This window comes from Echinops telfairi, unplaced genomic scaffold (genome assembly GCF_000313985.2).
Source record: "Echinops telfairi isolate 266 unplaced genomic scaffold, ASM31398v2 ScPeMD7_7458;HRSCAF=8496, whole genome shotgun sequence".
In the NCBI taxonomy this organism is placed as follows: domain Eukaryota; kingdom Metazoa; phylum Chordata; class Mammalia; order Afrosoricida; family Tenrecidae; genus Echinops; species Echinops telfairi.
Genome location: NW_022111358.1, coordinates 30,941,909 through 30,954,122, shown reverse-complemented (window position 1 = coordinate 30,954,122; position 12,214 = coordinate 30,941,909). Strand labels below are relative to the sequence as shown.

The window sequence follows — 12,214 nt, the reverse complement described above, 5'->3', positions numbered from 1 at the left end:
GCCCAAACCCCCAACCCCCCACCAAGCTGCGCCCAGTGTGCCCCCAGGAAGAGCACTTGAAGTCTGACTGTCGCTCGCTGGCTTCCCCCGGCTGTGCCAGCAGCCAGGGTCAGCCGGAGCCTCATCACAGGCCTTCCTGGCTGGTGAGCCTCTGGGGCTTGCTGAGGAAGATGCCTGCACTCGGTACCCCAATAACCCCAGCCAAGCCCAGGGCCACCATCCAGGTAGCGGGTAAGTCCCCCTCTGGTTTATTGGACATGGGGGCTATTCCATCCTTCCTTCGTATGCCGGGCGTCGTCTCCCTTCCACGGTCACTGTAATGGGAATTAATGGTATCTCCTCAACACCCAATAAAACCCCTTCTTGCTCTGCGTCTTAAACCAATACCCTTTCTCCCATACATTCCTAATAATCCCCTCATGTCCTGTGACACTGGTCGGACGAGACATTTTACAATGCCTTAAGGCCTCCATTTCCCTAAGACCTCAGCAGCCTCACGCTGCCCATCGCCTGTTTGCCGCTGTCGCCACCCTGGGACCAGCCGCTCCTCCCAGAGCAAGATTCAGCCTCCAAGAGACCTCCGCCAATTCCGTGAAAACCTCCCCGGTGAGGACTGAGCAATTGAATTTACGCACATGCCTAAACAGAAACATCTTAAATAATTGCTAACTTTGGTGGATACCTTTTCAGGGAGGATTAAAGCATTCCCTATCAGCCGGGAGACAGCAAATGTTGTCGCTCAAACGCTCCTAAAATCTGTAATCCCTAGGTTTGGCCTTCCACACGCTATCCTGTCACCCAACCTTCAGTTCACAGGTGTCCCAACAGGTCTCAGCCACCCTGGGAGTGGATTGGAAGCTACATATTCCTTATCACCCCGCCCTCCCCCCTTTGTCAGGCAAGGTTAAGCGCGCCAACGAACTTATAAAGTCCCAGTTAACTAAGCTCTCCGTAGCCTTTCTTGGCCTAAACCCGCCTCCGGACTTCCCCCAGGGAGCCCACGGGTCTCAGCCCGTTTAAAATTCTATACGGCCGTCCATTTGTCCTAAACTATTCTCTGCCTCAGAGTGAAACTCCACTTACTTACCCACTCTATCTTTGCTCCGCAATTCACTCAGGTCCTACGCAGACCAACACCTTCCGGACGTAAAAAACACCTCTTCTGGGCACCCAGCCCCTAACCTCTCCCCAGGAAACCAAGTCCTAGTTAAAACTCGTCCTGCGCCTGACCTTGGACTCCAGCCATGGTGAAAACGCCATTCTCAGGTTATATATCTATCGTGCTGACATACACACTGGCTGGCTGATCAAACCCGCTAATCCAGAAAGTCCAACAAGAACTTCAAAAACAGGTTACAGGACAGAGGTCCAAGGAAAAACCTTTTTCTTGGCTCACCGTTATCCAAGAAGGGGCAGCCCTTCTTAACAATTCCTACCTGGTTAATCTTTCCTCTTCTTTCCTTTGTGCTGCCCTCCATAGAGCTCCTCTGGCAGCAGTACCTTTACTTCAACCGTTTAACTACATGGAAAAAAATGCCTTTCCACCAGTAATTAAAGTTCCCCTGTTCCACAACCCACTGCTAAAAAATGGCCATTTTGCTATTCCGACCAGGGACAAGGTTGTAACAACACCGCAAGTAACCTCACTTTCCCCCTCAATGCCCCCCCAGGCGGATTCTTTTGGTGCAATGGCACCCTGATAAAAAACCTTTCCACTCCTTCCCCACCCCATCTATGTACAGCAAACACCCTGGTTCCCCAGCGAACTATGTACACAGTCCCTGAGGTCAGTGCTCTGCAAAACCCCTCCCATGGCACCACCAGACACACACGGGCGGTGTTTCTCCCTGTCATGGTTGGTTTAGCGGTAACCTCTTCCTTGGTTGGCTCAGGAATGGGGGCAGGAGCCCTGTCCCACTCTCTGAGCTCTTCAAAAGCTGGTCCTCCAAACTGCAAGCGGCAATTAAAAAACCCTGCATTATCTTTAAATCGCTTACAGCACCAAATAACATCCCTAGCCCAAGTAGCCTTACAAAACAGAAAAACCCTAGACCTCTTAACGGCCGATAAAGGGAAAATGTGTATACTGTATACCTGAATAAGGGCTGCTATTATGTTAACGAATCTGGGTTGGTGGAAACCACTATAAACAAACTTCGTAAGTTGGGAAAAAAGCTATCTGGTGAGACGCCCCCCCCCCCAGCATCTTACAAAGAGGTTGGTGGTCTAATCCATTCATCGGTTGGGTTGCTCCCTTAATAACCCCTCTTATAACTTCACTCTGCTACTTCTGGCCCCTGTTTGCTGAACTTTCTTCACAACCGAATGCAAAAAATTTCTCATGTTGCTGTTAATCAAATGTTATTGCACCCTTACAGTCCTCTCCCACAGGAGCCAGACATTCCCAACCAGTAAGCCCCTCCCACGCCGTCCCAGTACCCGCAGGAAGTAGCCAGAAGAGTCGCCTCCCCTATCACCAAAGAGTTGGGAATATATAGCCGGATCAATACCAGGCCGGCTCCTAGCAGCAAGTGGCCTTGAATCTCCCCCACCCCTGCGGAGCTGACCAGAGCTAGCTGAAACAACTAGCAGCAAGTGGCCTTGAATCTCCCACACACATCTGCGGAGCTGACCAGAGCTGGCTAATGGCCCGTTTTGTTCTCGACCCAACGCTCCCGCACCCGGCACCGGCATGGCCCGTTTGGCTCAGTGCCCACTTTGCTCTCGACCCTCCACTCTGCACCCAGCACGGCCCGTTTGACTCAGTGCCTGCTTTGTTCTCGCCCACCTCTCTTGCACCCGGCATGAATACACCCGGAACCAGGAAGACACCTTACATTCCAGAAACCTGGGCACACCTGTCCATATAAGCATCACCCCTGTAGCCTGCAGTGCGACTCCCCCAGCCTGGACGTTGTGGACTGTGGGACTTCGCCCAGGCTGGGTTTTTCTCCCCAATAAAACCTGTTTGCTCTAATTTGGCTGATTCGGTTTCTGGCGCCTCTCGACTACCTTACAACAACAACAACGATGGAAGCTACCTGGTCAATAACTGACTTAGAAGAAAGGAACGTGTTCACAACTGGCATTTATAACAGTACACGGCGTGGCCATGATTGCTGGAGAGAGAGAGCCTTACCTGGGTGTAAACTTCCAGCTGGTCACTCAAGTCGAAGAGGCATCCAGGCTGCGAGGGAAGTGCTGGGAGAAGGGGGCGTGCTATCCATTTGGAAGTCTCCCTCCAGACACCAGGACACTCACAGCTCACCTGGTAGCGCCGCCTAAATACGTTAACACCCACAGAACTTTCGTGGCGACTTCTCGGCAGCCCCAGAATCTCCAGAGGTGGGATTTGAAACCAAGCCAGTTGGTCTTAAGTAGTTCAGGACAGGAAAACACTCCTGGTCCAATCACTTCAGAGAATCCCTTATCAGGCCACGACTTAGCAAGCTCCACCTGGGGGGCGGGTCCTCCGGCATCTGGCAAACCCCATCCACCTGGCCTTCACTTTGGCGTCTCATACTGGCCTGCGGAGATTGCAATTGCTCACACACTTGTCAGTGGTTCTCAACCTTCCTCATGCCACCACCCTTTCACACAGTTCCTCATGTGGTGGTGACCCCAACCCATCACATGATTTTTGTTGTTACTTCATCACTGTGAAAGGGTTGTTCGAGCCCCAAAGGGGTCATGTCCACAGGTTGAGAACCGCTGCCCTAGGCCGACTCTGTTAGATACCAGGAAACCGGCATGAACAAGCACTGCCTGCTTTGTTTCCTGTGCGGGCGGCTTCCCAATCCCCCAGACAAGCCACGTCAACAGCTGCGGCATCCCTGAGGGTGAACAGGACAGGGCCCCCAGGGGACAGGGGGGTCTGCTCCAGAGAGATGCATCTGGTCACGAATACATTTCAGTGGAAGGTGTGTAAATGCAATTCCGAGTCCCATCCCGCCCATCAGGGAATTGAATTGGCTAGGAACCGGGGACTAGGGTAAGGTGACCAGATGTGGTCTCTGTTACTTGAAGAATGGAGGGGCCCTCGCGGATTAAGAGCTGTGGCTCATTCTGGAAGCAATGGTAAGTCATTGACGTTGATAAGCCGGAGTGTGGCGGGGACACATTTTTGTGTCACTGAGACCATGTGCCTAGTGGCGGTGGTGGCCCATACGAGAGCGAGGCGTCCCTGCTGCTGCTGCCTGGTTGGTTCCGACTCATAGTGACCCTGCCCGGTCTGTGCTTTCCTCACAATGATTGCTGTTTCGAGCCCATTGTTGCCACCCTGGTGGTTGCCTGTGAACCCAAAGGTCAGTTATTCAGTTAGCAACCCAGAGGCTCCGTTGGGGAAAAGCCTGGATGATGGGTGCCCATGACAATGAGAGCCTAGGAAACCCTATGGGCAGTTCTTGCACTTGATTTGACAGCACAGGACCCCCACAACAGGGAGCGAGGGAGGATGAGAATGGGCGTGAAGGAAAAGGTGAAACCCCCCCACCCCCACCCAATTTCTAGCCCGGAGGTCTAAAGAATGGGGGTTCTTTTTTTTTAAAATCAATTTATTGGGGCTCATACAATTCATCACAATACATAGATCAATTGTATAAAACACATCTATACATTTGTTGCCCTCATTATTCCCAAAATTCTCTTGCCTCTTGGGTTCCCGGAATCAGCTCATTTTCCTTTTTTTCCCCCCTCCCCTTCCCTTCCTCCTCCCCTCTCCCCCATGCACCCTTAATAATTTATAAATTATTATTGTATCTTATATTACACTGTCCGGCGTCTCCCTTCACCCACCCTTCTGCTGCCCGTCCCCCAGAGAGGAGGTTATATGTAGCTCCCTGTGATCCATTCCCCCTTTCTTCACCCCCTTTCCCTCCTGGTATCGCCACTGTCACCCCTGGTCCTGAGAGGTTCATCTGTCCTAGATTCCCTGGGGGTTCTTTTAACAGATGATCCGGAGCCGGCTAGAATTCATGCTTGGACCTACTGATTTAATTTAATCTTTTATTGTGAGCCAAGTACAGATTCACATGCAGATATACAACATCCCATGTACTCTTATCCAACTCCCGCCCCCCCAGTTACATTTTGCAAGCCTATAATATAATCTCAAAGCTAGCATACTAACATTGATATAGGTCAGATAAACAAGTGTTCCATCAATAAACTGGGCTTCATCAAAGTGAAAAGCCTTTGCCCTGGTAAGGAGGAGGCAAGGCGGCATAGCCTGGGAGGAAACAGTTGCCAAGCACAGAGCCAACACACGGCACAGCTGACAAAGGCACAGGGGCCCACAAACGGGCTTTCAGCCCCGTGCGGCTCTTTCAGGACATGCATGTGGCTCTGAAGTAAAACAGAAAAAATTCAAAGGCTATTATTCAGATAATGATTTCATTCTTAAAATACGCATTTATGGCTTTCAAATAATTTTTAAATTGTGAAGGACAGGGTTGGCTCTTTCTTCTCCAAAGTTTGCCGACTGCTGATCTGGAAGATCTCAGGAAGTCCCAAAATGTGATATGAAAAAAGGACCCCACACAACTCCAGAACATCGCCGAAGACATGTCCCTGCAGAGGATCCACACACGGCAAATCAGCACCTGGACGAGGGTCTGCCTGGCCAGTGATTAGTGAATGAAAAGACAGCGCAGGTCAGAGCCCCACATGCGATCACATCAAACGTCCATGCAGCTGCGGAGAGACTGGAATGCTTGTATAAGGCCGTGGGAATGTAAAACAGTACGGCTACGTTAGAAGAATTTTGTAGTTCATAGAAAAGGACTAACCATAAAATCCAGTACTCTTGGATATGTAGCTTAGAAAAATACTCCATTTTCATGTAGAAACGTGTGCCCAAGTATAATAGCCAAAAGGCAAGAAATTACCCAAAGGCCCTTCAGTAGGTACATAGTTATACTATCTGTGGCCCATTCCTACCAGGGAAGGAATGAAGTATTTGTACATGGGACCGCTTAGATCAGTGGTTCTCAACCTGTGGGTCGCGACTCCTTTGAGGGGGTCAAACAACCCTTTCACAGGGGTCACCAGATTCGTAACAGTAGCAAAATGACAGTGATGAAGTAGCAACGAAAATAATGTTATGGTTGGGGGTCACCACCACATGAGGACCTGTATGCAAGGGTCTTGGCGTGAGGAAGGTTGAGAACCGCTGGCTTAGATGAACTGAAAGGAAACAATATTGAATAGTGGGGGCCCAGGAGGGAAGGCCCAACTAGAATGGATACATAGTGTATGATTCCACTTATCGAGCATTCCTGAAACAATGTAACGGTAGAGATGGACGGCAGGGACTAGGGAGGGGCAGGGAAGAGAATGCCTGTGGCTAATAGGGGTGGCTAGGTGGTGGTGGTTGCTACACTTGTGATAAAATCACAAAGTTACACACAGCACCGAGGAGTGCATCTGGAACTGGTAAAATTGGAACATGCACTATAAAGTGCACCCATGTCAATACCCGGTCTGCTATTGTCTTATAGTTATACAAGATGTGACCACGGGGGAGGCTGGGGGAAGGCTGCAGGAGCCCTCGCTGTACGTTGCTTTGTACTTCCCATGAATCCATTATTGTATCGAAATAAAAAGGTGGGAAAAAAAGTCAGACTCAAAGTCAGCCTGCAAACTCATGCGGCATAGTCTCCCCGTGTTTTTAGATATTTTTGAGTTTTACTATTGCTGCCCTGTGAATGCATGGCTATTTCCACAAAGCACTCTTCTCCAGTGTTGTCTGCCCACGAAGACTTTCCTCCCGTGGCATTTGTTTTCTGTGCCGTCTGACCCTTAACACTGTCATGTGCTTTCCATCCCCTTTTGGACCGAATTGAACTTGTGGCTGGACCCTCTCACTCAAACTTTTCTTCCCCCCATGATGGTGATGATGTATGTTGAAAGGGTTAAAGTGTTCTCTTTCGCTCTACCATTCTCTTTCCCTCTCTCGTTCCAGGGACCCCACCTAGAAATACTCATGCGTCTTTCCATCTCTTTCTGTCTCGGGTTTGGGGTGAGAATGTACACCCTTTTTAATTGCCTTAAAAGTCAACTGAAGTAGGTTATCTTAAATGGAACGGACTCGGTTTATGTTCCAAGCTTTATTGTAGCATCCTAAGATTGAGTGCTCAAGCCATTTGGGAGTGTCTTGCGATTCTAAGCAGCTAAGAAATCCCAGGGCCTTCTCAAGATTCTTCCCCTGGTGACAAATCTTGCATTTAGTGGGGGGAAGGGGGCGGAAAGAGGGGGAAAAGCATTAGTGTCTAGAACTGTCCTTTGGAGAGCCTGGATGTCCATTTATCCCCAACCCTCAAACAAAGCAAAAACAGTCAGCCCTAACAGCGTTACAATATGCAGAAAGCCACCCTGGCCATCCTACGGAATCCTCACAGAAACCCGCCCATCACGTTGGCACAACATTAAAGCCAGGAAGAAACATGTATGTCCGATGGGAACAAATCACTTCTCAAAGTTGGTAACAAACTGAGTGGGATGAGAAAAGACGACATCCTCCCCTAGTTCTACGGAGTGAGGGAGGCCCGGGAACTAGCTCTAAGTTGCAGGCTGGATGGCCAATATTATATGAAAAGAGCAAAATCCGTCCTCTTAACCGGGCCCCTGGCTCCCCATCGGTACAGTTCCCTGGGCTTTTTAAGTGCAGCGAGGATTAGGATGTCCTGTAGTCAAGAGCAGCTACATGCTGACATACCTATTCATCTTGGGAGAGAAGATACCTTGTCGTATTTCTGATGTAGCGTCTTGAGTTCTTAAAGGAGAGAGAGAGAAAAAGGTCGATTTATGTCAACACTAGAGAGCTGGGGCGAAAGCCAAGCTAGCCATCCCAGAGGTGACTAAGAAAAGGTTTACAGACCTAAGCCGGGATCAGAAATAGTTCAAACGCCAGCACTGGCTCCCCTCCACCCTGCTTCTTAAGAGAAGGGTTATCCCTACACAAAGCAAATCCACCACAAACTGGATCCTGTACCCATCCTCCTCTGCTTGTACATGTAGCCTGTCTCAAAGAATTAAGGGATGCGAGATGAAGCTATAAACTAGTTTCTGAAACTGACACATAATAGCTTTGCTACCAAGGAGATTTCGTGAGCTATTTGCTTGATGGTTTGTTCTTGTCAGTCGCTCTGCTCTGCTCACTCCTGAGGTTTTTCTCTGAACAATTGTTGCGGTTCACTTGATCTGTTCCTCAGCAGCCCAGGGGCTCCCTCTTTAGACTCTCTCTCCTCTAAACACTGCTAGGAGCCTGTGTGTGCTCAGGAAGAACAGTGCCCACGTGCCTGCCAGTCTATCTCAGATGCCCTGCGGTCGTAGTGGGGTTTGCGGTCACCGAGCCTCTTCAGAATGCCCTGATTTTCCACGGTGATTCTCACTAGCTCCCGGTTCCTTGCTTCTCGGTTTAAGCTGAAAGACACAAAAACCTGAGATGGGTGAAGAAGTCAATGCTCTTCTGGGAAGCAAGAGGCAGTCCTGAAATCTTGATTCGCAGGCTGCCCTGGGGTGGGGAGCACACTGTATCCCCAAACCCTGAGACCTCAGGCTACCTGGCTGTTGAAACATGCAAAGAACCTGTGGGTTTCGATCAGTGATTCCTTACTGGCTGCCCAGAACTCGAAGAGTCTACTTGGTAGTCCGGGGTGGGGTGGAACCTGGGCTGGGTCCCAGGTGTCTGTAATGTGAAACCCACACTGAGAATGGAGGAGGGGGGCTACAACACAAATGGCTCTGACCCCACTCTCTTCTGCTTTCAACCCCCTTTCAGAATAGAGCTGAGAATATAGAAATGCATCCGGGCACTTCCCCATCCCCATCCATCCATCCCCACCCACTGAATTTCAGACCCTGCTAAATTCTTCTTAGTCACACGACCTCATTATTTACATAAAAGTCTCTCCCACCAGACCTTGAGTATTCCCCAGGCCTAGTGCCTAGTAGGTCAGGAAATACTTGTGAAACAGATGTTATCAATGCTGGATCATCATTTACAAATTGCAGCACATGCCAGCTAGGACTCCCTCGAGGCCGTAAGAGCTGAAATCACCGAGCAGGGGCCCGGGGCTGGGAGTTTTCGTCCTCCAAAACAGGGTCTCAGTGGAGGTCCCTTAAGATAAGTCCTCTTAAGTTTTTCTCTCCTTTGGGGGATCCTCGCATTAGAACCCCACAAGGAGTGGGGACCTTCTGGAGATGAAAGCGGGCGAACACTACCTCTTGGAAAAATACTCGTTCCAGCAGTCCACCTTGGCGGGGCCCCGGTGGGCATTAGCGATTTTCTGACACAGTTGCTTATTTTCATATTCGATTTTGTCGATCTTCTTTTGTTCACCCTGGTAAGAAACCCCACCGCGCCTGTTTCAACACACGGGGACGAGCATCACCCCTCTCCGGGGGAGGTGCAAAGGGGGCTCTCTGAGGGTCACCGCAGAGACTGAGATGGACTGTTAAGAAATCTGGCGTGCTGCGGAGGGGGGTGAGGTGGACTCACGAATCTTTGGGTTAGCTGGGCACTTCCAGCCAATTCATTGCCATTGAGTCGATGCCAACTCACAGCTACCCTGTGGGGCAGGATAGAAACTGCCCCTGCGAATTTCTGAGACTCTTGCTCTTTACTGGATCAGGATCTCCGTCTCTCCCCCAGAATGGCTAGTGGTTTCAAACTGCTGAGCTGGTGGATCACAGCCCGATGCATAACCACTAGGCCACCAGGGCTGCTTCGGATGGGCACTTAGAAGGCTCCCAGACCTGGGTGTCTTTAGACTAGAGCTAGCGGCCAGCCAACCATGTTGTTGGACTGCTGTCCAATCCCTTCTGGCTCAGTGTGTGTCAGAGTAGACAGGTGCCCCACAGGATGGTCCATGGCCGTTTTCCAGAAGTTAAGCACCAGACCTTTCTTCTGAGGTACCTCTGGTGGGCCCGAACTGCCGACCTTTCAGTTAGCCGCCGAGCGTATTAACTGTTTGCATCACCCAGGGACTCAGGACAGAGGGGAAACAGAGGGAAATGCAGCTGCAGATGGCAAGAACAAATACCTGTAGTTTGCTCAGTTTTAAGATGTGGTTTGTGTGCGTCATGGGGGGGTTGGTGTCAACAGCAGGTTTCACTAGAGAGACAAAAGAGCGCCAAGTTATAGCACAGGGGTTCCTCAGAGAACCCACCCACGTTCCGGAGACGACTGCCAGCACGTAAGCATGGTTTTGAGTTCTGAGCCTCATCCAGCACAAGAAGGTTCATTTACTGCCTCGGATTGGCACCTGGGAAGAGTGTGCGCTGACAATCAAATGATAAGGGGCCAGAAAACATCAACACCACAAAGATAAATGCCCTTCCCATCTCTCTCTCTCTCTCTCTCTCTCTCTCTCTTTCTTCTCTCTCTCTCTCTCTCTCTCTCTCTCTCTCTCTCTCTCTTCTCTCTCTCTCTCTCTCTCTCTCTCCCCCTCCCCCAGTGTTACAAGACTGCTGATTGGGTGCTAAAACCCTAGTCTCGTTCTAGGTTCCTTCAGCTGGAGAGAGTTTAAATGAGTGTTTACATCAAGTGAACTCCCAGGTGGTAGCTAAATGTTGTTACTGATTCTAATGTCTGCTGAAGACACCACAGAGGAGATTATGTCATTGCCAATTCACAAACTGCGCTGGCTTCCCTGAAAGCAGTCAAACTAAAATTAAAAAAAAACAACAACCCTCAAATTCACTGCCATTGAGTCAATGCTGACTCCTCGTGACCTAATAGGGCAGGGTAGAACTGTTCCTGTGGGTTTCGGAGATTCAACTCCATGGAAAGAGACCGCGTCATCTTTTTCCTGTGGAGCAGCTGGTGGGTGCGAACTGCCGACCTGCTGGTTAACTTGTAACCCATGATGCCACTGGGCCCCCTTCCTAATAGCAGTAGCCAGCCCAAATTGCCCCGTACCTATTTGTATTCTATTCTTGTGACATATGTAGTGGCCATAGTCCAGCTTCCTCCTGAAGGTTGTGCTCTGCCTGTGATTAGAGACGATGACAGGGTAGGCCAGGTAATCCAGGGAATTGTTCATCTCCTCTTCCTAATCTCACTTCAGAAATGAGGGTCCTAGGTTCTTCTGTGAAGTGCTCAGCTGTCCCACCAAAGGTTGTCATAGTTACCCAGTTATGACATCAGGGACGGGGTGTCAGGAGAGGCAAAGGCACCACAGAGCCGGCCTGCCTGTCCCTGAGCTCCTACCTTGAATTCCACCCTAGGCTCAAGCCACAATGAGGTTCAAGGGACTAGGAAGCCACGCTGCCTGCTGGCGCTGCAGGTGCCAACACCAGAGGGGAAAGGTGCCGTGCTTTGGTGGGGGAGAAGGCACAGAGTAAGGAAATGCCCACCTGCTTCCGGATCCTGGGCTGTCAGATTCTAAAGATGTAAGATTTTACAGTCTCAGAAACCCACAGGGGGCAGTTCTACCCTGTCATATGGGGTTTGCTGTGAGTGGGAACCAAGTGGGTTTAGGGTTTTGTTGTTTCGTTTTGAGGTTGACTGCTATTAGGGGTTCAGGAAGGGCCTGCCATGGAGTAGTCTTTCCAGTCTTGGCTTCTCTGCCAGCAGGTGACCCAGCTTTGGGGAGAGGGAAAGATAACTCTCCTCCAGCCCCTTTGTTGTGGGAGACCCGGAGTAGCAACGAGAAGACAGAGCAAGTTTGTGGCGGAGTTGGGCTCCGGATGTGGGGTTTCTGGGTTCTAGGGAATGGACTTGCTCCTTCAGGGAAGGGCTGGCATTTTCCTGGCAGTGGGGGACAGTGGTTTCCTTCCGAGACAGACTGCTTTTTGCACTAAGGGCAGCTCAGTAAGTACAGCACTGCGAAGCTCCAAGCGGGCTGGCAGCTGCCTTGGAAAGAGCTGGCACATAGTAAATGCTCAATACTTTCACACACCACATCATGTCATGCGGGACTCCCTCCAGCTGCAGGGCGCTTTCCCTAAATGCTATGTTGAACCTTTCCAACAACCTACGAGTTAAATGGTAATATTATTCTCTCTGTTTTTCAGCAAACGGGCTCTGGAAAGGAGGACCAGGGTCAGAATTCCAAGGCTGCCTTCCTAGATTCCAAGCTTTTCTGCCGGTGGACTCCCAGTCTGTGTGCCCCAGAACAGGGCCTCTCCAACCTGCACTTTCAACAGGACCTTCTGGGTTCTGGTCACCTGCGTGGTCGGTTCCCTGCAGGTCCGGGGCGGGGCCTGAGAG

At 50.4% G+C, this 12,214-nt stretch overlaps 1 protein-coding gene and 1 long non-coding RNA gene across 10 annotated transcripts in view; both read right to left on the bottom strand.

Annotated features, from left to right (window-relative positions):
- The window catches only part of LOC123522742, a 21,103-nt gene extending 17,807 nt beyond the window's left edge, over positions 1 to 3,296 (bottom strand). Inside the window, exon 1 of the long non-coding RNA XR_006680962.1 lies at positions 3,140 to 3,296. This is a non-coding gene — a long non-coding RNA (uncharacterized LOC123522742). The remainder of the gene's footprint in view (positions 1 to 3,139) is intronic.
- Positions 3,297 to 4,990: 1,694 nt separating this feature from the next.
- On the bottom strand, positions 4,991 to 12,165 carry CFAP97D1 (CFAP97 domain containing 1). 9 transcript variants are annotated; one of them, XM_045299412.1, is made up of 6 exons: positions 10,922 to 12,165; positions 10,044 to 10,114; positions 9,223 to 9,341; positions 8,298 to 8,421; positions 7,715 to 7,771; positions 4,991 to 5,343 (listed from the first exon to the last, which is right to left on the bottom strand). In XM_045299412.1, the coding sequence occupies exons 1-5, from the start codon at positions 11,043 to 11,045 to the stop codon at positions 7,715 to 7,717; spliced, it is 495 nt and encodes a 164-aa protein (XP_045155347.1). In that variant the 5' UTR covers positions 11,046 to 12,165; the 3' UTR covers positions 4,991 to 5,343. The 9 variants fall into 9 exon arrangements, with proteins under 9 accessions (XP_045155347.1, XP_045155343.1, XP_045155345.1 ...); XM_045299408.1 differs by lacking the exon at positions 4,991 to 5,343 and adding an exon at positions 5,376 to 5,616; XM_045299410.1 differs by lacking the exon at positions 4,991 to 5,343 and adding an exon at positions 5,376 to 5,612.
- Between the last annotated feature and the right edge of the window lie 49 nt (positions 12,166 to 12,214).

Bases quoted from the DNA above. Each gene is read 5' to 3' on its own strand.
- CFAP97D1 (XM_045299412.1), bottom strand. From the start codon at position 11,045: ATGAACAATTCCCTGGATTACCTGGCCTACCCTGTCATCGTCTCTAAT. The intron at 10,115-10,921 runs GTACGGGGCAAT...TTGTCTCTCTAG, and splicing joins CAAGAATAGAATACAAATAG to TGAAACCTGCTGTTGACACC. The intron at 8,422-9,222 runs GTAGTGTTCGCC...TGTGTCTTTCAG, and splicing joins AACGAGTATTTTTCCAAGAG to CTTAAACCGAGAAGCAAGGA.